We start from the raw sequence: 22,099 nt of genomic DNA, 5'->3' as shown, positions 1-22,099 counted from the left end.
TTGGGTTTGCTTTGCCTTTTAACGCCCCCCCCCCCCGATGCTGGGCTCCCCCAGAGGCCTGCAGTGGAGCTGGAACATTCCTCTGTGGAGCAGCCACAGTACTTTGTCAAAGGATGGTTTCTCGACAGACTCCGATTAAACTGTGTGGTCTCTCTAAGCTGGGGCCAACGTGGGCCCTGCGTAACAAGGCCACCGGAGAGCTCAGTGCCCCACAGCTCTGGAGGTGGAGGTCTTCCTGGAGCCGTTTTCTTGAGGTATCCACATTCTGTCGGGAGCTCATGATCACCTGCAGAGAAAGAGGAGAGGCACAAGTTGAGAGCAAGGAGGAAAGCGAGATACAGAGCAGAGCCAGAGGTGGGCAGACTGCAGACTTCTGGGACGGAAGGTTACGTTACTTTTTCCTTTATTCATATTCTGCCTTTTGGACCCACAAAAACACTAAGAGACAGCAAGAAAAAGTACTTAAACAGAAGCTCCGCCTTTTAGGGGTCTGAGGCAAGGGGTGGGGCAAGGCAAGTGGAATAGCTTGCCCCTGATGGCTCCAGCAGGCCCTTGTAGCAAAATTTGCTGCTGCTTTTTAAAAAGCTAGAACCCTGAGAGCCACCGCCTGGTGCAAAACGGTGTGTGTGTGTGTGTGTGTGTGTCTGGGTGGTGGTGGAGCCGGATGCAAAATCGTTGTCAGGGGTTCAGGAGCAGAGGCACAGGATAAGGAGGAAATGGAGAGTGAGGGGGAGGAGTCCGAAGGAAATGTCAGCGATGACAGCGATCCGAGGTCTCTGAGTCTTTCCAGTGAATCGGACGATTCACAGAAAGGAGCTCCCATGGTCAGGGCAAGGGGAGTGCCCAGGGGGACACCTTGGGAAGAAGGGGGCAGAGGGGACTCAGAGAGTAGCAGTTGGAAATCAGGACCCACGTCCCCCCCAGAGTGCAGTAGGGGGGAGGAGTCCCAGGCATTGGGTTCAGGTGGAGCGCTGCCAGCGGGAGAACATGAGGCAGGATTGACCACACCTCCGTCGGGGAGTGAGGAAACGGTCATCAGGAAAGTTAAACGCGCGCGCCAAGTTCAAATGTACAGGAGGGAGGCACAGTGGGCAGCCCGGGAAGAGAGCCAGGTCCTAAAGCCCGCCGAAGAGAGCGGGAGGAGTCAGGGGGGTCATCATCGTCAGCCTCAGAGGAATCCAGGGAGACAGGGGCCCCGGAGGGCAGCAGGACCCAGAGGAGAAAGAAGAGGTGGAGTAAAGCTAGAGTCTTAAACTGGTGTACAGGGGGCGGGGACTCAGATGGAGCTTCGCCGGTCTAAAGTCTAGACGTAGAGCTGGAGCGCTGCGGCGGGAAATGGAAACTGTACTTCAATAAAGACTTTTGTACATAAATACCAGCCAGCGTTGGTCCTCTGTGAGCTGGGACCAGGAGCCAGCCCTGACAATCGTGGTTCAAGGAGTCAAGCCAGTTACCTGCTGGCACTTTGTGGGGTGCACCGTGGGATGACCTGCACCCCCAAATTACCTCTGAGCCACTATAGATCACAGAATTGTGATCTTTATTCCCTAGCCACAAAATCGTACAAGTGTAAAAAAATAAAAAGTACACCGATCAAAACATAATGAAAACACATAATCTGGTGCAACATCCAACATCTTAGGAAGGTAGGAAACTGGATGGTGACGAACTACAATTCCCATCAGCCCCAGGAGGTGGCCAATGGCCAGGGATGAGGGAAGTTCTTTTCTCACCTTCATTTCAGTTCTCCACCTACTTTGTTTGCCTTGTGTTCTCTGAGATGGTGGCAAACCCTCCCCCCAATTTCTCCCTGTCAGTTTACTTCTTCCATGCCTTCCAGCCTGTTTTTCCTCATTCTGCCAGCCCTGCCTTTCTACATCCTACTCTCCTCTAGTGTGTGTTTCTCTCTGTGTGAATCTGCCAGCCCACTTGAAGATGCAGGTCCCCGGTCCCCCCCCCCCCGGGCTGAGTCCCTGCCTTCCTGCCTGCATGAAGCTTCTTGTTGAGTTTGTGACTGCTTGGCTGATAGTGTGGATGTGCATCTATGAGTCCCTGTGTCTGTCTGCCTGCCTTCTCCTATGCCCGCCCCCACCTCTGCTTTGCTGGCCTGTTTGGTACCATCTGGCCACATCTGTAATGTTGGCACTGCCATGCAAAAGGGGCTGGGGCATTCCACACATGTACATGTGTCAGGGCTGGCTCCGGGTCCCAGCTCACCAAGGACCAACGCTAGCCGATCGTACAGTATCAAAGTCTTTATTGAAGAATAGTCTCCATTTACAAGTCTCAGCGTCCCAGCCCTACGTCTGGACTTTAGACCGGCGAAGCTCTGTCTGGATCTCCACCCCCTGTGCACCAGTTTAATACTCTAATCTTACTCCACCTCTTCCTTCTCTCTCTCTTCCTCTGGGTCTTACTACCCCCCGGGGTCTCATTCCTCCTGGACTCTTCCGACGCAGAGCTTGACCCCTCTGACTCCTCCCCCTCTCTTCGACGGGCTTTAGGACCTGGCTCCCTACCCGGGCTGCCCACCTTGCCGCCCTCCTGTACATTTGAACTTGGCGCGCGCGCGCGTTTTACTTTCCGGATGACCGTTTCCTCGCTCCCTGACGAGGGTGTGGTCAGTCCTGCCTCACGTTCTCCCTCTGCCTGCGCGCTCCCTGATCCCGATGCCTTGGACTCCTCCCCCCTACTGCACTCTGGGGGGGACGCTGGCCCGGATTTCCAGCTGCTACTCTCTGAGTCCCCTCCTTCCCGAGGTGTCCCCCTGGGCACTCCCCTTGCCCTGACCATGGGGGCCCCTTTCTGTGAATCCTCCGAGTCACTGGAGAGACTCAGAGACCTCGGACTACTGTCGCCGCTGACATTTCCTTCCGACTCCTCCCCCTCGCTCTCCGTTTCTTCCCTCTCCTGTGACTCTGCTCCTGAACCCCTGACAACATGGAATCTGCATCCACTTTGATACTGAGCTCAAAGCAACCTAACTGTGACTAGTTTTGATATCAAATTTGAAAGTAGCAATTTCGCAGAGATCCCTAATCTGGAGGGTGTCGGCTGCCCTCTGGCTGCCCTGGCCATTGCCTTCGCTCTGTTGTTCCCCAGTGACTGGTATCCAGCAGCAAACTGCCATGGAACAAGGAGATTCTACCATGGCCGTCGTTACCCAAACCAAAGCGTTAAAGCTGCCCACCTGGTCAATGATGTTTGCACTGAAGATGGCTTCTTCCATGTGCCGCTCGTCAGACTTGATGACCGACCGGATGCTGTTCACCACATGACGCACCTCCGGGGGAAGGTTGCAGTTCGAGTGCTCCAAAAACTTGGCCACCAGGATCTTCGTGTCCTTGTAGGCTTGCAGGTCCACCAGAGAGTGGGGACGCTCCTTGCAGATGGTCTGGAAGGCCTTTGGCTTCCGGGAGCGTCCAGCCTTTTTGGGGTCCCTCAATTTCCCCACTGGATGGAGCTGGTTTCTGGAGTCCTGATAAGTAGAGGCAGCCACGTGAGGACCAGAGGCAGGAACTAAAACCGAACGGGAAGGAGAAATGTTATGAAGGCGGTGGGGAGAAACAGCGCTAATTCAGACACAAGGCCCACAGCGCGTTCAGTGGGTCATTGTTACCACCACCAGTGCCTATAGACAGAGCCAGCCCACTCATGAGACGGAAGCAGCTGCTGTGGGCAGCAGAATCCAGGGTGTGTGTGTGCTCTCCTGCTGCCGGGGTTGAGCTCTCCTGGGACTTTGTGAGACCTCGCTGGAAGCTAGTAAGCGAGGCTTTGGCAGGGTTGGGGGCAGTTGGGCAGCACCTTCCCATTTCACCTGAGGCAGCAAAATGAGACAGGCACACCCCTGGCTGTATAAATCATTGTTCTGATATTATAATAATTGTTCTGATTGTTCAATGCCTGCCCTGTCATGATCAGTCGGCTCTCTGGGCCTCTTTGTGTACTACTCATGCAAAGGGGGCACCACATTGGGGGGGGGGGAAGCTGTGGCCTTCTGCCAGTGGCCCATCCCCTGGTATCACACATTGCACACAATATATGCACATATAAGAGAAACGCACACTAAATGCTGAGGCTAACTTGATAACAGAAAGAAAATGTGCCTTCAGTGTCATTGGTCCAGTCCTGTGGAATGCTCTGCCACTGGATATTCAGCAGGCACCTTCTGTGCCGACTTTTAAATACTGGCTGAAAAGTTTTCTTTTCTGCCAGGTCTATGCAGCCAATTAAGAATACATCCTTTTAATATGGTTTTTAATATGGTTTTTACTGTATGGTTTTATGTATTTTTACTGGAAACCAGTTTGATATTTTTAATGAAATAGTTGTCTATTAAATATTTTTATAAATTAATAAATGCTGACAACATTTTAAAAAATGCTAATTGATGAATTAGTGGCAAACTGAACTTTAAATGGAAAAATGAAAAACAGAAGAGAATGCCGTGTTGACAGGTGTGTTCACCCCACAGTCCAACAACATCTGGAAATGTTATGTTTGTTTGTTTAATTTATAACATTTAGATGCCACCTTTCCTCCAAGGAGCTCAAGGAAGCACACATCTTTCTTCTCCTCCCCACTTTTGTCCCCAGAACAACCTTGTGAGGTAGGTTAGGCTGAGAGGGAGGGACTGGCCAAAATCCCCCTGGTGAGCAGCACGCCTGAGGGGGGATTCAAACCCTGGTCTCCCAGGTCCTAGTCTGGCACTCTAACCACTACACCGCCACTGGCTCTGTTGACCAGTAGCTCAGCAGGCAACACTCACCTTCAGTGGCAGACGAACATGACAGAGGGTCACTAGTGGATCGGACTATGCTGGAAATCCTGGTTTTCCTCGTGCGCTGTTGGGCCATCCTCTCTGGGCAGCTGTGGGGCAAACTGTTTGCAGGCACTGAGCAATGGGCATGGTGAGTCTGTGGCCCAGCGGGTGGGATGAAGACCCCGCAACACATCTTCCGTGGCTTCTGAGGGGGTGTGGTTCTGCATTCTCTGACTGAGCTGCGTGAATCTCTCCTGGAGGCAGTGAAGTTCTCTGAGGAACAGTCTGAGGAGCGACTACGGGAGCAGGTCTCGGGCTCCTGGCCACGAGAGCCATTCACAGAGGTCTGGCTGGCCTCGTCGCCTGGGGAACCCTGGGAGAGAGTCCTATGCAGCCCACAATGGATGCTGTAGTCTAAGCTGGAGCAGCTCCTATTTACGGCACCTTTGTGGGTTGCTTCGTATGAAGAGAAGTCCGTGGAAAGGAGGGACTCCTGGACTTCCAGGGAACAGAGGTCCTCTGAGGAGTAGCTGAGGTGCTCAGGGGTGTCAGCTGCTTCAGAGGCCACGTGGGAAGTGCTGTCTGCCGAGGCTGCAAAACAGAGCCGAGTCAGAAACTGCTGCCGTGCCACTATTGAGCACAGGCCAACCTGGTTTCATGATGCCGTCAAAAATGCAAAGGGAGAATGAAATGAACAGAGGAGTAGTGCCATAAAGTGCCAACCTGGTTTAAATCAGCTGCACTGGTTGCCAGTTCATTTCCCGGCTCAATTCAAGGTGCTCAGACTTAAAGCCCTAAATATTCAGACCCCAAATTCAGGCCCCAGATATCTGAAAGACCCCCTTATTTGCTAAAGACCCTTTCAGGTGCTGAGCTCAGGAGAGAGGGGTCCTCTTGGTAATTCCTCTGTCCTCATAGGTTCAGGGGGTGGCAACCCAGGAGAGCCTTCTCTGCGGTGGCCCCTACGTTGTGGAACTCCCTCCCCACAGAAGTGCACCTGACACCTATATTATACAGCTTTCAGAGAATGCTGCAGATGCACCTCTTTACCCCTACCCTTACATTTTTTGGACCCACCTGCCTTATGACTGTAAGTTGTTTTTTTAAATTGTGTTTTAAAGCTGTAACCCACCCTGGGACCCTGGGCTGAAGGTACTGCAACACTCTTGATCATTATGTTTCTCATGTAGCCCTGAATCCTAAAGCCTCTGCTCTAACAAGAAGCCCTTGCTCCTTTGGGTGATTCACTTGTTTTCAGATAAACTTCCCAGATTTCTTAAATTCTTGGGAAACTCTTCTATTTTCCTTCATTTGTCTAGTGGTGTTCTTCCTACAAGCAACTCTCCAAGTCCTCTTCTAAGGAAAACCCCAAGGAAGGTTAAATGAAATTTCCCCACATTTGGAGCTGGCTGGCATGTGCAGGCACATCCTTTGACGAGCGCAAGATAAAGCAATGAGTCCCACACATGAATGGACTGGTGCAGATCTAATGCAGCACCGAACCTCTCTTAATTGCCTCTGATTTTGTGATTTCAGCTGCCAGGTACAGTATCATCATCATCGTCATGTGATTTGTACGCTGCCTTTCCATGGTTAAAACCAGAGCTTTTTTCCAGGGGGCACTCAAGGGCATGCAGTACCAGCGCCTCTTTTTGTGGTTGTCAAAAAGTGTGGCACTTACTCTAACAACTTCATGGTGAGTACAGGCACCTATTTTTCTAGGAAAAAAGCACTGGTTCAAACCATGGTCAAGGCAGTTTACAACATGAAAAGATTTACATAATTACAAAACATTACAAAAATAGTCATAAACAATAAATAAAACACTTCAGAAAGTACACAGCCAAATTGAACAATGGCCACATAAATCACAATAAGATCTAAAAATAAAGATACAAAAAATTAATATTGACAACACCCCAGCCCAAGTGTCTGCTCAGCAGCCTCAGCTTTTGCAGCTGGAGTCAGTCTGGGCCCGCCTTCCCCAGACCAGGTGGAAAAGCCAAGGTGGCCTGTGGTCACAAGTACAGGCATCAAAGTGGGCACGAGCCCTGTGCCAGTGAATGAGCAGTGCGTAGATCACCTTGGCTGCCGAAGCCTGCTGTGGTGTTTCTCTCACCCAGACTGGGCTCTGTGACTTGCTGGTCCACAGCAGTGACCTGTGAATAGCAAAGCAAAGAAAAGAAAATCAGGAGCGGAAGCTAATGGAACCAGAGCATTCACCATCAAAGAAATCACTCGGGATTTAGCTGCTCACAGCCCAGTCTTGTGCATGTTGATTTGGAGGTCCCATGGAGCTATGCTGGATCTGCGGTCATATGCTGACATCAGACCCCGTCCCTGTGCCATCTCCAGGCCGATGGAGCATGCTCTGCAGGGATCTCACTGCTTCATTGAGCCCTAAGGGGCAGACCTGACTTGTACTCAGAATTCCAGTCCAACATGGTGAGGATGGAAGCAGGAGAGTCTTTGACCCAGTAGGCTTTTGCCTCTGGTACTACCCACTGTTGGCCTGTGGCAGGAAAAAAGGGAAAACGTTGCCCATCCCTGCTTAGGTCGCTGCTTGCCGTCTGAGGAAAGGGCAGCAGCTCACTGGGAGAGCATCTGCTTTGCATGCAGAAGGTCCCAGATTCAATCCCTGTCTAACTCTTCCTGAAGAAGAGTTGTTTCTGATCATGTGATTTATACTTGCTCCCCATTTGCATGGAATTACATTAGCCTTCCTCAAACTGTCACCCCTCCCAACTCCCAAAATGCCTGAGCATTGGTCACGCTGGCTGAGACTGATAAAAGCTGGGTTGGGCAGGTTGGGCACAGATGAAGAGTGATCAGCTTGATCACTGAGAGCACCAGCAGGGTGTCGTTGGTCATTCCCTGAGCTGGCTCAATGGACAATCAGAAATGGAGCCTTTAGTGTCATCGGCCCAATCCTGAGATTCAGCACACCTTCTGGGGCAAGTTTCAAAGGCCTCCTGACTATGCAGGCCATGAAGAAGACATCTTTCCACAATAGTTACCTGATTTCTACTTTTAACTTATTTTTGATGGTTTTCATTGTACAGTGTTATAGTTTATTGCTGTAAACCACTTGGATTTTTTTTTATTAAAAAATGACATAGCAGTACAGTATATTGATAATTTTTAAACAAACAAACAAACAATCCTCCCCCTAGTGGTCTCTCTCACCTGATTGGCTGGGCTTTGTCCAATAACTGCTTCATAGGGAGGGGGCAGCTCAGATGGATAGAGCATTCCAGGGCTGTTGATGGCAACCTCGTACAAAGCGCCAAAGGGTGAGTGAGGAAAGTCCAGGTGGAGCCCTCTAAACAAGCACACACACAATGACAACAATAATCAGCAATAGAGAAAGCCATCAACAACTGGGGCCTTAACATTTAATCAACAAATCAGTTCAATCAATTAAATCAACTTTTGCTCAGATGAAAGATGTGACCTGATTAATTGGATGGCAGACATTTCTATAAAAAATCTGATTTCTTTCTGAAGGCAACTACTTCTTAAAAGTGCAGAGGACAAGCAACCCCTTAGCAGAGGCATCTCCCTTTCGCTCACCCACAGGAGGGAATGCCTCTTTCAAGATTATTCCTGCTATGATGCATTTGGGTCATCTAAAGACAAAAGATGGCATGCTTCTTGCAAAGGCATGCCGATTTACACTGTACTCAATGAATTAACTAAATGTTGTAGGATTTATCAGCTAAGACTTGTTTTGAACTTAAGGAACAGTCCTACTAAGAACATATACAATGAATGAATGAAAATGCTGCCTATTTGAACTGAGCCTGCGGCTCCCAAGAGTGCATTGCTATCTTTAAAAGCCAGCAGCAGCCCTGGAAGAATCCCTCTTTGCTGTCTGGGGCCTGGGACAGGGCAGCAGACCAAGAACCCTTTGCTGAGTACCAGCTCATTCATGTCTCTTGTGTAGTCACAGGCTAAAGAAATCATTTACCTTTGTGCTTCTATCACAGGAGTGCATGTGTACTCGGGTGGGTAGTAGGGTGGGGGTGGAATTGGAGGGATGAACTCGTCAAAATCCAAGGTCTGGTGCCCCAAGATAGTCCCATGGGGCGTCATACAGTCAGGGTTGGCAGAATGAGACCTCTGCGGCAGGAACTGTGTGATACAAGCAGGAGATTCACGATGCATTAGGAATAGCACTCAGTAGGTTCTAGGAAGTTCATACAGCAGGAGAAAGCACATCAGCTGCTAGCCAGAGCAAAAGGCAAAAACACATTTCCAAAGAACACCCGTATACGAGTAAGGAATCACTGCATAATGTATGTTCAGCATTAGAGGGAATGGTACCTCCTTCTAATTACTATGACACACAATCAGCATCGTTATCTTCATCATCGTCACCCATTTATTTGTAAGCCCCTTTCCCACAAGATTTGGCTGTAGAAAAAAGCAGTTTACAAAAAGATAAAACAATAATATTATTAAGTAACATTTATAACAATAATTTAAAACATACAAAAAGTAAAAATACTACAGCAGGTTAAAATTCACAGCAGCTCTCTAAGCATCTGAGCAGACTTGTCTAAACAAGAACGTTTTGAGCTGGCACTGAAAAGAGTGGAGTGAAGGCGCCTGCTTGGTCTCCACAGGCAGGGAGTTCCAAAGTGTATGTGCTGCCACACTGAGTTCATACAGATGCAGAAAGGGCATTATGAGGAACCTGTAGCAGTGCCAATTCTGCCAAATGAAGCACTTGAGTGGGCACAAGTTGGGTAAGGTATCTCATAGTTTAGAGAGAGAGAGCGACAAAGAGAGGGGAGGAGGGAGGGGGAGTCTAGTCTAATCTAGTATATATTTTAGAAAACGATTTGTCCACTTGTTCCCTACGTTCAGCCACCTCTAGAGATATCATTGCCACACTCAGCCCAAGGGATCCTAAGGTGGGGCAGTGGTCTTCATTGGCTTTTGAACTCCGTAAACCATACTACAACTAATCCAGAATGCAGCAGCTAGACTGTTGACTGGGAGTGGCCGCCGAGACCACATAACACTGGTCTTGAAAGATCTACATTGGCTCCCAGTACGTTTCCGAGGGCAATTCAAAGTGACCTTTAAAGCCCTAAACGGCCTCGGCCCAGCATACCTGAAGGAGCGTCTCCACCCCCATCGCTCTGCCTGGACACTGAGGTCCAGCACCAAGGGCCTTCTGGCAGTTCCCTCATTGTGAGAAGCCAAGTTACAGGGAACCAGGCAGAGGGCCTTCTCGGTGGTGGCGCCCTGTGGAACGCCCTCCCATCAGATGTCCAAAAGAAAAACAACTACTAGACTTTCAGAAGACCTCTGAAGGCAGCCCCTGTTTAGGGAAGCTTTTAATGTTTAATAGAATATTTTATTTTAATATTTTGTTGGAAGCCGCCCAGAGTAGCTGGGGAAACCCAGCCAGATGGGTGAGGTATAAATAAATTATTATTATTATTATTATTATTATTATTATTATTATTACTACTACTACTACTACTACTACTATAAATCATGAGACCAAAACATGACTTTGGAATGACTATATGAATCAGACCAAAACATGACTTTGGAATGACTATACCCATTTTTGGCAAAGGCTTGGCTGCCTCCCGGATAGCGCCTCCAAACTCAGCATGAGGGTTGCTGGGGTGCAGGTAGCAGTCTCTGTCACTGATTGGACATATCAGGACAGTGATTGACTTGGTATATCTCATATAGTATTTATACTGGGTTTTTACAGTTTTAGCTTAGAGGTGTTTTCTCCCATAAGGTATGCAGTGCTAAGTAACTATTACTCCACTGTATTACTTATTTTTCTCTTTTTGTCTTTCTTAATAGTGAGTGCATGGAGCTTCCCAGGAAATTGTAGAAACCAACAATATTGTGATTTTTAAATGGATAGTGTAATTTGTGAATTTTGACTTGTCACACAACAACAACAACAACAACTTATTATTTATACCCTGCCCATCTGGCTGAGTTTCCCCAGCCACTCTTCCGGCTTCCGACAGAGTCTTCTATCTCATCTTGGGAACCCTCATGGCAAGTTTGGTGATGATATCACAAGAGGTGACCAAACCTATACTAAACACAGGTTGTGTCACACCAAAGTCACATTCAGGTCACCACCACCTTGATTCAAAATGGCATCCAGCAGTCAAGTGATGGCACCGACCACTGCCCCACCTCGGGAACCCTCACCCCAGTATCTCAAGAGCCATCCTAATATAATTGGCCCAAAATTGGCCCAAATATAAGCCACACTCCCCCCCCTCCTTCTGATAATGCAAAGTTAGAGTGTGGCTTATATTTGCAACCTTAGGCAACCCTGCAAGTGCCACTGCTGCGGATGGAGGAATCATAAAAGGGGGAAAGTCGCCAGGCAGCCTGTGCACCACCCCCAACACCGCTGCTGCAGCCGAAAAGTTTTTTTGGGGTGCCACTGCCTCCCACCCATTACAGGATAGATCTTAGCGGGGGGGGGGGGGGAGCTGAGAAGTAAGCGCACCGCAAACCAGCTGGGAAGTGGGTACGCCACACTCACGCTGCTGCAGGTGGACAACCACAAGGGGAGAGCACCAGGGAAGAGCGCTCATCACTTACCTGCGCCGGCAATTTTAAGGGAGCGGTTTATATTTGGGTATTGTCTTTTTTTCTTTTTACCCCTTGAATTTTAAAGGTGCAGCTTATTTGCGAGTGTGGCTTATATTCAGGCCAATATGGTACGTAGAGGACAAATTCCCCTAAAATATATAGTAGAGTCTTCTTTATCATTTTTCTCAAAGTTTGTAACTGTTTTCTCTACCTATGTAACAAAAAGGAAATAAGGACATATTTGATTAAAAAAAGAAGACGTTTGTGTGTGTGTGTGTGTGTGTGTGCGCGCGCACGCGCTCTTTCTCTGCTGGCTCCAACATCCACTCCCTGCTCCCTAGGTAACACATGCCGTTCTTGACCTCCGCTCTCCTTGCCTCTTAGTCTTCCTGACACCAGTGGTGCCTTCAGACTGCTCACCTGGCTGCAAACCTACCTTTCACTCTTCTTCTCCTCTCTACTGTTTTGTCCGATTCCTTACCTGATTCCACAGCTTGCCTTGCCCCCAAGTCTGTCTCCACATTTTCCCCAGATGTCCCTACAATTTTGGGCCCTATCCTTCTGGGACTCAGTTCCTAGGTCCTCTGGGTCATTTGAGACCACTATTCCCTTCCTTCTGGTAGAAAAATTATGTGTGGCTGTTAAAAAGGAAGTGTTTTGTAAGATTAAGCAGCAGGAAGCGCCAATAACTTTCATCCTGCACCCTAATATTGCATTCCTATTTCTAGAGCTGTGAAATTAAATCCCCATGAAAGTGTTATATAAGAGTTATAAATCCTCCACATTTTTTGTGAACCGAGTCTCTGGATCCCTGATATATATTCTGAATTTAAGATATCACTTCCATAAGAAGTGTTGGAAGTCCAGTCTCTCTGGGAATTATGAGGCAACTGAACAGATTGTTGCCTCTTGGCTTGATTTCTGGCTCACAGAGGTTTCAGGAAGGCAACACATTTCTGCCTGTGGCAGGGTTTGCTTGAGCCTAAGAGTTTGGGGTAGGGTGCAGGTTGTGGGTTGCCTTTGACTGAACAGTGCACAGATAATGCCTGTGCCTGAACACAACACGGACCTATTGACTCCCAGGCAGAGAGAGGCCTTTGCCAGCACCTGACGCTTCATCTCTAGTGGGAGATGCTGGGGAGTAAATTCGGGACCTTCTACACACAAAGCATGTGTTCTGCTACTGAACTATGGTCATCTCTACCAGAAGATCTGTTGATGAATGTATTCAAAAGTAGAAAACGGAGAGGCAGGCTGTTCAGTGAAATGGAACCTAATGAGACCCACAATGAATTATTATTATTATACCTGTAGCTGACAGCAGAAGCTATACAGTGACCACATACCATCATTAACTTCTTCTTACATTTGCTGATGGATACCATTGCTGGAACTTTTACAAGAGGTAATATGTCAAGAGTGCTTTAAGTCAGAGGGAGGCTGTGACAGTCACAATAAACAGCCCAGCATCATTACAGTCAACGGTATTCTCGTAATCCAGACATTGAACACAGTCCTTCAAACCTGGAGGTGGGGATGAAGGAACGGGCAGCACCCTCAGCGGGAATATCCTGCAACTGAGGGAGGAATCATAAACTTCCCCTGGCCTGGGGCCCTCTGGACTATGCAGGCCTACAACTCCCATAATTCCTGGCCTTTGGCTATTCTGGCAGGGACTGGTGGGAGTTGTAGTCCAGCAACTTATGGAGGGCACCAGGTTGGAGAATGCAATGCGACAGCAATATTTTGTCACAGGCTCCTCTTGTTCATTCCTACTTCTCAAGATATACTGAGCAAGTTTACCATATAGTTCAGGTGAGGGCCGCTCTCAGAAGAAAATGAGAAGTAATATTCCTTGAGGCTTGACAAGTAAGTTTAAACTAATCCCACTTCCAATCCTACGGTAAATTTAAGCCAAGCTTAGCAAAGGGTGTGATTTCTGGTTCAGTTCATGCCTTCAGATCAGCAGGACATTAAGCGACAGACCCAGGATACCACAAGCACAACTCGTAATTTAAGGGCAAAGAATCGATGCAGAGGGGATTACTGAGCATGCAGGTCGTAAAGACAGAAGGTGACTCACGAAGCATGGAAAGAGATTGGATGGCCGTGATGATATATGCCAGTTTCGTGTTGCTAAGGCATAGAACCGCTGACAGAGGAAGAAGGGTTGGCATTTAGGACTGATTATGTGAACCACTAAGGCAAAGGAGGATCATCATTTGGTGAAAAGGTAGAACATAAACAAAAATCTTAGAATGCTAGGGAGGGTGCTGTGGTGTTTTCTTATGAATCTGACTTGTTAACTTTTAACTTGACTTTCATGCTTTTAATTTGCATGAAAGGGCCCTAGTGTTCCTCTGCCCTTGTAAGCTGTGTGGGCTCTGCTTGAAACCTGCCATGAGCAAGACCTGCTTGGCCCATCCTTCAAACACCTAGAGCCACTCCACTGACACACCCTTCATCTCCTGCACACTGGAGAAGGGGAAGAGTGGATGCTTGGAACATCTGTTTCCCACAAGAGGGAATGTTCCAAAAGAAAAGGATGCTCTCACTAACTGTTCTAAGCCCCTGCGAGTGCTTTTCACAAGGACACTTGCTTGGAACATGCACAACGGCTCAAGCTCCTTTTCAGAGGAAATGGAGGGGTCTCCTTTATCAGCACTTTTTATCATGCAGCAAAAAGAAAAAGAAAAAAATGCAGAGCAAAAAGCTGTAAAGGTATGGATAAGAAAAGCAACTGCACTTGACTCAGCAACACCCCCTACCGCTCAGCGTGTTCCTTAGCCACACGGACACACCAATCTCAGAACTTTTTCTACTCTCATTCCCATCAATTATTGAGCTGGACCTTAAAAACTACCTTGTGAACAACAGAGTTTATAAATGGGCCAAAAAATAAGCCACCGCCAAACAATTCCCTTTTCTTCTTCCCCTGGCTGATTCACACTTGTGTTGCTGTTTGATGTGCAGCACATAAGCTGTATCAGAGCAGAGCAAGGCTGGCCAATGTGGTGCCTTCCACATTGCCCTCCAGCTGTCTTTGGATTACAATTCTCACTATCCCTAACCATTGACCAGGCTGGCTGGGCTGCTGGCAGCTGGATTCCCACAACAGCTGAGAGGCACCATGTCAGATACAGTATTTATTTGTTCAGTGCAGTTCTTTGGAGAATCTTAGAATCTATTATTCTAAGATGAGCCCTGCTGACTGAAGGAGACTGGGGACTGCCTGGAGGAGGTATCCTACCTTAGCTGGGGAACTGGAGCTGGCAGTCTGGACTTCCCCCACCCCTGCAGGCCAAAATGCCAGGTGGGCACGACATAGCCAAAAAAGCCCCATGGGCCAAATGAGGAGGCTGGTGAGTCATTTGCCATGAGGGCTGAGACTGATGGAAGTTGTGAGTCCAGGAACATCTGGAGAGGACCAGGTTGGGGACAGCTGGATTACATAAGAGGAAACGGGAGCTATGAATACAGAATAGCAGCATTCAACAGTTTCTAAGAGATCAAATGCTGACTCACAGCTCAGCTGACAAGATCATCTGGAGGAGCATCGTTGGTCGTTCCCCAGGCTCATTTGACATTGGCCCAGTCACGCAGAATGCTCTGCCAATAGAGATTCAGTACGTTTCTTCTCTGCCAGCTTTTAAATGCCAGCTGATAACTTTTCCATTGCTCCAGGCCTATGCGCCAATTAAGAATACATCCTTCCATGATGGTAAATTGATGTCTGTTTTTAACTTATTTTATATGGTTTCCATTATAGTTTTATTGCTGTTAACTTTGGTGTTTTTTATGACATAGTGGTAAACAAACAAACAAACAAACAAACAGTCCCTGAAAAGAGAATCTGGACTTGCCCCTTGGTGAGCCCCTTCAATATTGCATGGATACACCAAGGCAAGGGGGAAGAGATAGACGCATAACTGCACATTCTCTCGCTGGAATTCACTTACCATTTGCAGAATGTCAGAGGAGACCATCTGCATGCAGCACATCGCAGTGGCCAGAGCACAGACAATAGTGGAGATGATATTGAGAGCACAGACGCTAAACAACAGGTCCTGCAAGGGGGAGACAGAGAGAGAGAGAGAGAGCGCAAGAATGTCACTCCTTATCAAAGCAAGACAGACGATGGGCGCTAAAAACATTTCCAGCAGATTGGATAATAAATGCTGTCAATGGTTATCTGCTTGATGTGGGTCTTTATTAGGCCTGTCCAATTTACACTGCACATAACCCTTTCATTCCTCAGAAACAAATGCGGGACCAACCCCTAGGAAAAACCAAGTATAAAGCTCCTAAAAAAGGAAAATGCATCTGTTTGTATTGTGGCCACAAAAGCATTCCAGCAGCAACTCTTATTACAGTCTTTCTTATTTCTTATTAGTCAATGAAATTCTGCAAGCATAATTCTGCAACATTCCTGGCTACAATTTGATTTCCTACGGACACACACTTCCCTGGCGTGTGTGTGTGAGCCAGATAAATCTGTAAGCAGCCATCCCTTAATTAAAATTGCTTTGGAAGGCAATAACTGTCTGCAAAGTGGGGGAAAATATTGTAAATTTAGCTGTGACTCCTGCATTGTAGGAGGTTGGACTACTAGATGGACTAGAACTCTACAGTTCTGTGATTCTATGAAACAGCTATATTCAAAGGTGTGAAGGGGAGCCACGGAATGCTCACAACCAGTCTTTCGTTGCCATGTGTGGTTTTCCTGGCCGCATGCTGGAGAAGCACCCTTGAGTCTTTTTCTAATTATATCAACTCTCCTGCAATAAAAAACCCCAAAAGATTCTTGGGGCATCTTTAACACCAACAAATTTATTTGGGCATAGGCTCATTCTTGGGCAGGGAGATAGCCAACATGCATAATGGGCTCTACACCCATCAGGCTTCCAGATTCCCTTTTTCAGAATAGCAGATGCCTTTGACAGTGGACAAATGCTCAGAGACCACAGCTCAGTGGTAGAGCCCATACTTTGAATGCACAAGACCCCTAGGTTCAACCCCAGATACCTCCAGTTACAAGGATCACAGGAGGCTGGGGGGGGGGGGAGAGACCCTTCTCTGCCTGAGCCCTTGCCAAGCTGCCGTCATCAGAGCAAACGGTACTGAGCTCACTGGACCTGAAAGTAACTTCATAAAGTCAACTTGTTTTTGAAACTGGAGGGCATTTCAGAAGCAGTTGACTCACACTTGAGAACATACATAGGATCGCGCAGGAAGCTATTAGTCCATCTAGCTCAGTACTGTCTACTCTGACTGGCAGTGGCTCTCCAGGGTCTTGGACCTTCCCAACCCTACCTGGGGCAGCTTCCTTCATCTCTCAAAAAGTCACTTATATTTCAACTTTAGATAAAGTGCAAATGTATTTAAATTTAAGCAGTCTAGTAATTGATTCAATAACAGAAGTCAACCCCCACCCCCTAAAAAAGGTTGACAACTCCTTCCTAACTTGGAACTGCCATCTCCCCTCCAGTGTGAGACAATGCCGATTCTTTAATTTTTTTGGTCATCACCCCTCAGTTTGAAAAGATTTGACTGATACTTCTCAATTTTGCACCTGATGATGAACAGTGGCGTCCTCAAAGGGTTTCCCCTGCTCTGATTTCAGTGATGCGTACAAAAGACTAAGCGGTCAAAGCACCAGGTATATAATTTTAGAGGAAATACTAAAAAATGTTCTGTTAATGCAACACCTCAACAGAAAAAGAGGCCTCAGGGGAATTCAAGCCTTTGTCTCAAAGACAGGTGCAGTTTCTTATGTCTTGTTTAGTGGAATAACTTCCACACTCGGCCGATGAATTGTTGGCTTGGCGAAATTACAGGTGTGGGCAAGAAGGCTGTTTTCTTCATTCACCTGGAGGCTGCTGGCATTTGAATACAGGGAGCTCCAAACTGACAGGTAGCAGGTTCAGTCCAGAAAAATGGGTCATCCGGGTTCCAGACATCAAAGAGGATGCAATGAGACTGAGTGAGTCTTCTATGCCCCAGTTTTTAGAAGTCTAGTTTCTTGCTAAGCAATTTATGAATCATATCCATAAAAAAACCATAAAATCAAAACACAGTTCTGAAGACCTCCCACCTTGTTGCTCCATCAGCCAGGCATTCATTCCCTGCTCACCTGCCTCACACACCTGAAGCTACCCCAAAAGAGCTGTGTGTGAAAAGTCTTACTGGGCACTGCGTCCCTCCCGCTGCCCCTCTCATGGTCCTCCCCTGTGTCAGCTGGGAAGGCAACAGAAATGCAGCTCCCAAGACATTGAGGAGAACAAGTAGTTCAGCTTACAAAGCACTGATCCCATTCCAGTTTCATGCCACCTACCCACCTGTGTGCAGAAAATCTATGGCATTAATGAAATACAGAATGGAAGCAGCAAGTGAAAATATGGGTGGCATTAAATCAACTGTAAATTTGTTTTCCTGTAAGTAAAGGAAGGAAGGATTTTTAAAATCCATGAGCATCTTCTTGGCTCCTGTATCTTCCCTGAATGGTGATTTCTAATCATATATTAGGATCTTGTGCATATGCTGCTTGTACAGAAAACTCAAGAAGGAGGAGAAAATTGCAGCTCCCCATTCTCAGTTGGGGAATGTGGTTGCTTGATGGAGAGGCAGAAACCTTTGGAGCACTTACCATTTGGCTCTTCTTTGAATGGCCCACTGTGGGTAAATCCCAATGTTAGTACTACTCAGAGTAAAACCACTGAAATTAATGGGCACATTAGAGTCCATTCGATTCCCTGAGTTTTCTTTTAGGATGAAGGAATAATGAACCCCACTGCACTCAAAATTATGAAATTAGGCTGATTGGTTTTGGTGGGTCTACTGTGTAGGATTTAGTTGTTGCATTTATAAATGTTCTTAGCTGCTTTGAGGACTCCAGTTAAATAGCAGAATATAAGTATAGGGTGGTGGTGGAGGAAAACCCATGGAGTTGTATTCAGTGTTAGTCACACTCAGAGTTGACCCATGGGCATGGTTAATAGAGGTCCATGGATTTGAATGGGCTTGCACCTGAGTAAAGGTTGGTTGGGCACCACCCAATGGTTTCTTGATGTGGGGGAAAGTCTTATTTCTCCCCATTTTTGTGGAATTTCCTCAACTCCATAGGGTTTCTTCACCAAAATGTCCCAGATTGATGTTTTGTCATGCTATATCATCATCCTATCAAAATACTGATATCTGAAATAACAGACTGTTCCCCTTCCCCCATCTTCTTTTTCCCATTTTCAGAATTAATCTGGGGCCACCCACCCACAGCATAATTATAAAATTGCTCCCATACTTATTTTACAGGACTTGTGGGGATATAACTTGATATATTACACCCCTGGCATGCAAACTGAATCACCCTCTATAGCTGCCACTGTACCTAATTAAAGACTGCTACTCCTAAAGTTAAGTGGCGCAAGGCGGAGAAGAGAAACATTTGGAAAATTAAAGACATAAATTACATTTTCTCTCAACCTTTTTCTCCTCCTCTTCCTCCTCTCATTGACATATCTTAATTAACATCCATCTCTTTTTCACGTGCTTGAAAGGAGGACAAGGGTCATGTGATCCTCAGCAACCTAAGAACTGGAAATAATGCTTTGTTTCAACAGTGCAGCAGTCCACCATGTAAAACAAAACAAATCACAAACCTAGACCAGTGCAGCCTTTTAATTCGGTAACACAAAACCCCCACCACAGACCACTGGGAACATGCCTCACAAGCAGGTGTGCTCTGTTCCAAGCACAACACATTTCTGTGTCCAGAAAAACAGCACTTTCTATCTGTATATATTAGTCACCCTTATCTACTATATATTTTGGAAAATGATTTGTCCTTTTGTTCTCCATGTGTTAAGATTCCCGAGGTGGGATAAGCAGTTTTCACTGACTTTGGGCAACCAGCCGCCATTTTGAATCAAGATGGCAGACCAAAACATTGCTGTGGTGTGACCATTTTTTGATGTGACAGATCCAAACTGTACCGATTAGGATGCCTCTGAAGATATTGTAACCCCATTTGGTAGGACATTGCCAAATTTGGTATGACAAGCCCAACCTGCACCAGTTGGGATGCCTCTGGCCAACTCTGCATGAGGCTTCCCAAGGGGGAGGTTGAGATCTCCATTTACCTTTAGACTCCAAGCACCACGTGGGATCAAGATGGCAGACCAAATAAAGCATAATTAAGCATCAGAATGCACCCCATTTATTCATATTAATCACAATTTATGAAGTTATGCATGGCAAGGGGGAAGTGGAGAAAGCTTTTCTCTTTCTCTCTCAACACTGGAACTCATGGACATACAATGAAGTTGAATGTTTGAAGATTCAGGACAGATAAAATAAAGTACTTCTTCACACAGCATGTGGCTAAACTATGGAAGTTACTCTCCCAGAAGGCAGGGATGTCCACCAATTTGGATGCCTTTAAAAGATAATAAGACAAATTAATGGAGGAGAGGGCTGCCGATGGCCCCCGGCCACAACAGCTATGCTCAACCTCCACAGTCGGAGGCAGCCCTGCTTTGAATGCCAGTTGCTGGAAGCCACCGGGGGGGGGGGGCTCTCTTGTGCTTGGGTCCTGCTTGCTGGTTCCCCACAGGCATCTAGTTGGCCACCGTTTTGATTCATTTGTTGTATTTATTGTACTATTATTGCTTTGCTTCATTTGATCCTTGTTATATCCTTATTTTGTATGTGTGTGTGTTCTGTATGAGGAAGGGTTTATTTATTTGTCAATCCTTCACTATTCTCATGAGGTGCTTTGAGCTCAACTCGGTTGTTGGAAAAGTGGCATGACAATATCAAATGAACAATCAGATTTCATTCTGGCTCTGTCTGCTTGTATTACATAAAAGGACCCATTTGGCTGAAAGGTGGTCCAGAAGTTCTATTGACCAATAAATAAATAAAGCACTCTCACATTTCTTTCTTGCCTGGCCCTCCTCTGCTCCCTCTTTACCAGCAGATACTTGGGAGTGGGGGGGGGAGGGGGCACAATGCTTAAAATATCAATACAGTGGTACCTTGGTTTACAAACTTAATCCATTCCGGAAGTCCGTTCTTAAACCAAAGTGTTCTTAAACCAAGGCATGTTTTCCCATAGAAAGTAATGGAAAATGGAAACAAAATGGAAAGGATTGGCATAGATCCGCATGTGGTTGTAAGAGCGATGGTAGCAAGAGATGCGCGGCAGGGAGGGAAAGCGGAGCGGGGGTGGAGGGCGGTGGAGGAGGACGAGGAGGAGGAGGAGGAGGAGGAGGAGGAGGAGGAGCACTTTCTTGGAAAGCTTTGGAGGCCCTAAAAATGTTCCACCGCGCTGGTTCTGTGCATGCGGAGGTCTCTCTCTCTCTGCCTTTCTCCTCCCCCCAACACACCCCTCTGCACACCATCCCTGGGTGAAGGGGGGAAAGTAGGCAAGGGCGGAGCCCGCTTGGAGGCGGCAGCAGGGGGAGAAAACTGCAGCAGAGCTGAGAGAACGTCCCCCTTCTCCACTTCCGGGTGTCGCCAGTCCGGCACGGGGGGGGGGGTTGTACTCCTGCAATCCAGCTGGCGGGCAGCTTCCCTCCCTTGCGGCTGCGGGAAACGCCGTGATGACCCCCTTCTCCACTGCCGGGCAACGGAAGTGTGGCACTCAAAACGGAAGTGCACCCCCGAACGGAGTATGTTCAGATTCCAAAAAAAGTTCGCTAACCAGAACACCTTCTTCCGGTTTTGAAGTGTTCATGTTCCAAATAGTTTGTGAACTAGGCTGTTGGTAGACCGAGGTACCACTGTATGCCGTTGCTACAATTATTCCCAGGGGTTCTGAAAGGGAAGGGCAGCATCTTATATTTGCAGTCTTATGAAAGCCTTGCTGGGAGGATGCCTGGAATCCAAGAGTGAGCATAATTCTTCCAATGAAGAGAAAATCCTGGGGCAAAGACATTGATAAGGTGATGGCTCCTCATAAATCTACCTTTTAAAAATAAATCAGGCAGGTAAAAGGGTCCCCCAGGAAGAACTTTGTTCTGCATGAATGAAAGACACCAAAGTAGCTGCAAACAATTGAATTCTATCCAGCCCTCCAGGTCTAACCCCAAAATCTCAGCCTTGTCTCTTGACTTTCCTAACATACAAAGCAGAAGGTTTAAAAAGCGGTCTGTTTTGTTCTTTGGTTTGGATTGTGGCAGGGACCGGGAATCTGTGAACCTGCAGATATTGCTGGATTCTCAGCTCCAACAGCCCTAGCCTGCATGCCCAAGGGTGCCAGAGATGATGGGAGACAGCACTGAGCATCATTTGGAGTCCCTCAGGTTCCCCATCACTGGATTACAGGGCTAGAGTCATGGGACGTGTCAAACCAAATCCACAAGACCCTGGAAACCCATCTGGATCATGTAAACAGATATTGTCGCTCCCCAGCTGCCTTTGGCACCTAACTGCAGCCCCCACCAGCCCCCGTCAGCAGGACTATTCTGGCTGGGATCATGGGAGTCGGTAGTCCAAAACAGCTGGAGGGCTCCAGGCTGGTGAAGGCTGTTGTGCAACATGACGGATGTCAGGATGCCGCAACCTTTGGCAAGGGTGTGATAACAGCGCCTGTGCTAAACAGCCACCACAAGGTAAAGCATGGGTAGGCAAACTAAGGCCCGGGGGTCAGATGCGGGCGGCCCAATTGCCTTCTCAATCAGGCCCGCGGACGGTCCGGGAATCAGCATGTTTTTACATGAGTAGAATGTGTCCTTTTATTTAAAA

At 47.4% G+C, this 22,099-nt stretch overlaps 1 protein-coding gene across 3 annotated transcripts in view; it reads right to left on the bottom strand.

The window, feature by feature from the left end:
• ENTREP2 (endosomal transmembrane epsin interactor 2) overlaps window positions 1-22,099 on the bottom strand; it is a 193,379-nt gene continuing 171,280 nt past the window's right edge. For 2 of the 3 annotated variants that reach the window (XM_083412776.1, XM_083412778.1), the window contains exons 5-11: window positions 15,316-15,423; window positions 8,733-8,896; window positions 7,949-8,084; window positions 6,846-6,921; window positions 4,769-5,353; window positions 3,191-3,519; window positions 1-286 (exon numbers count right to left, since the gene is read on the bottom strand). In XM_083412776.1, the coding sequence (XP_083268902.1) occupies window positions 107-286; window positions 3,191-3,519; window positions 4,769-5,353; window positions 6,846-6,921; window positions 7,949-8,084; window positions 8,733-8,896; window positions 15,316-15,423 (1,578 nt within the window). In that variant the 3' untranslated portion in view covers window positions 1-106. The remainder of the gene's footprint in view (window positions 287-3,190; window positions 3,520-4,768; window positions 5,354-6,845; window positions 6,922-7,948; window positions 8,085-8,732; window positions 8,897-15,315; window positions 15,424-22,099) is intronic. The other variant, XM_083412777.1, reaches the window with a different exon arrangement.

This window comes from Podarcis tiliguerta, assembly GCF_965153285.1.
Source record: "Podarcis tiliguerta genome assembly, chromosome: 14".
NCBI classification, from domain to species: domain Eukaryota; kingdom Metazoa; phylum Chordata; class Lepidosauria; order Squamata; family Lacertidae; genus Podarcis; species Podarcis tiliguerta.
The sequence above is the reverse complement of the archived record's forward strand: the minus strand, read 5'-3'. Positions and strand labels throughout refer to the sequence as shown.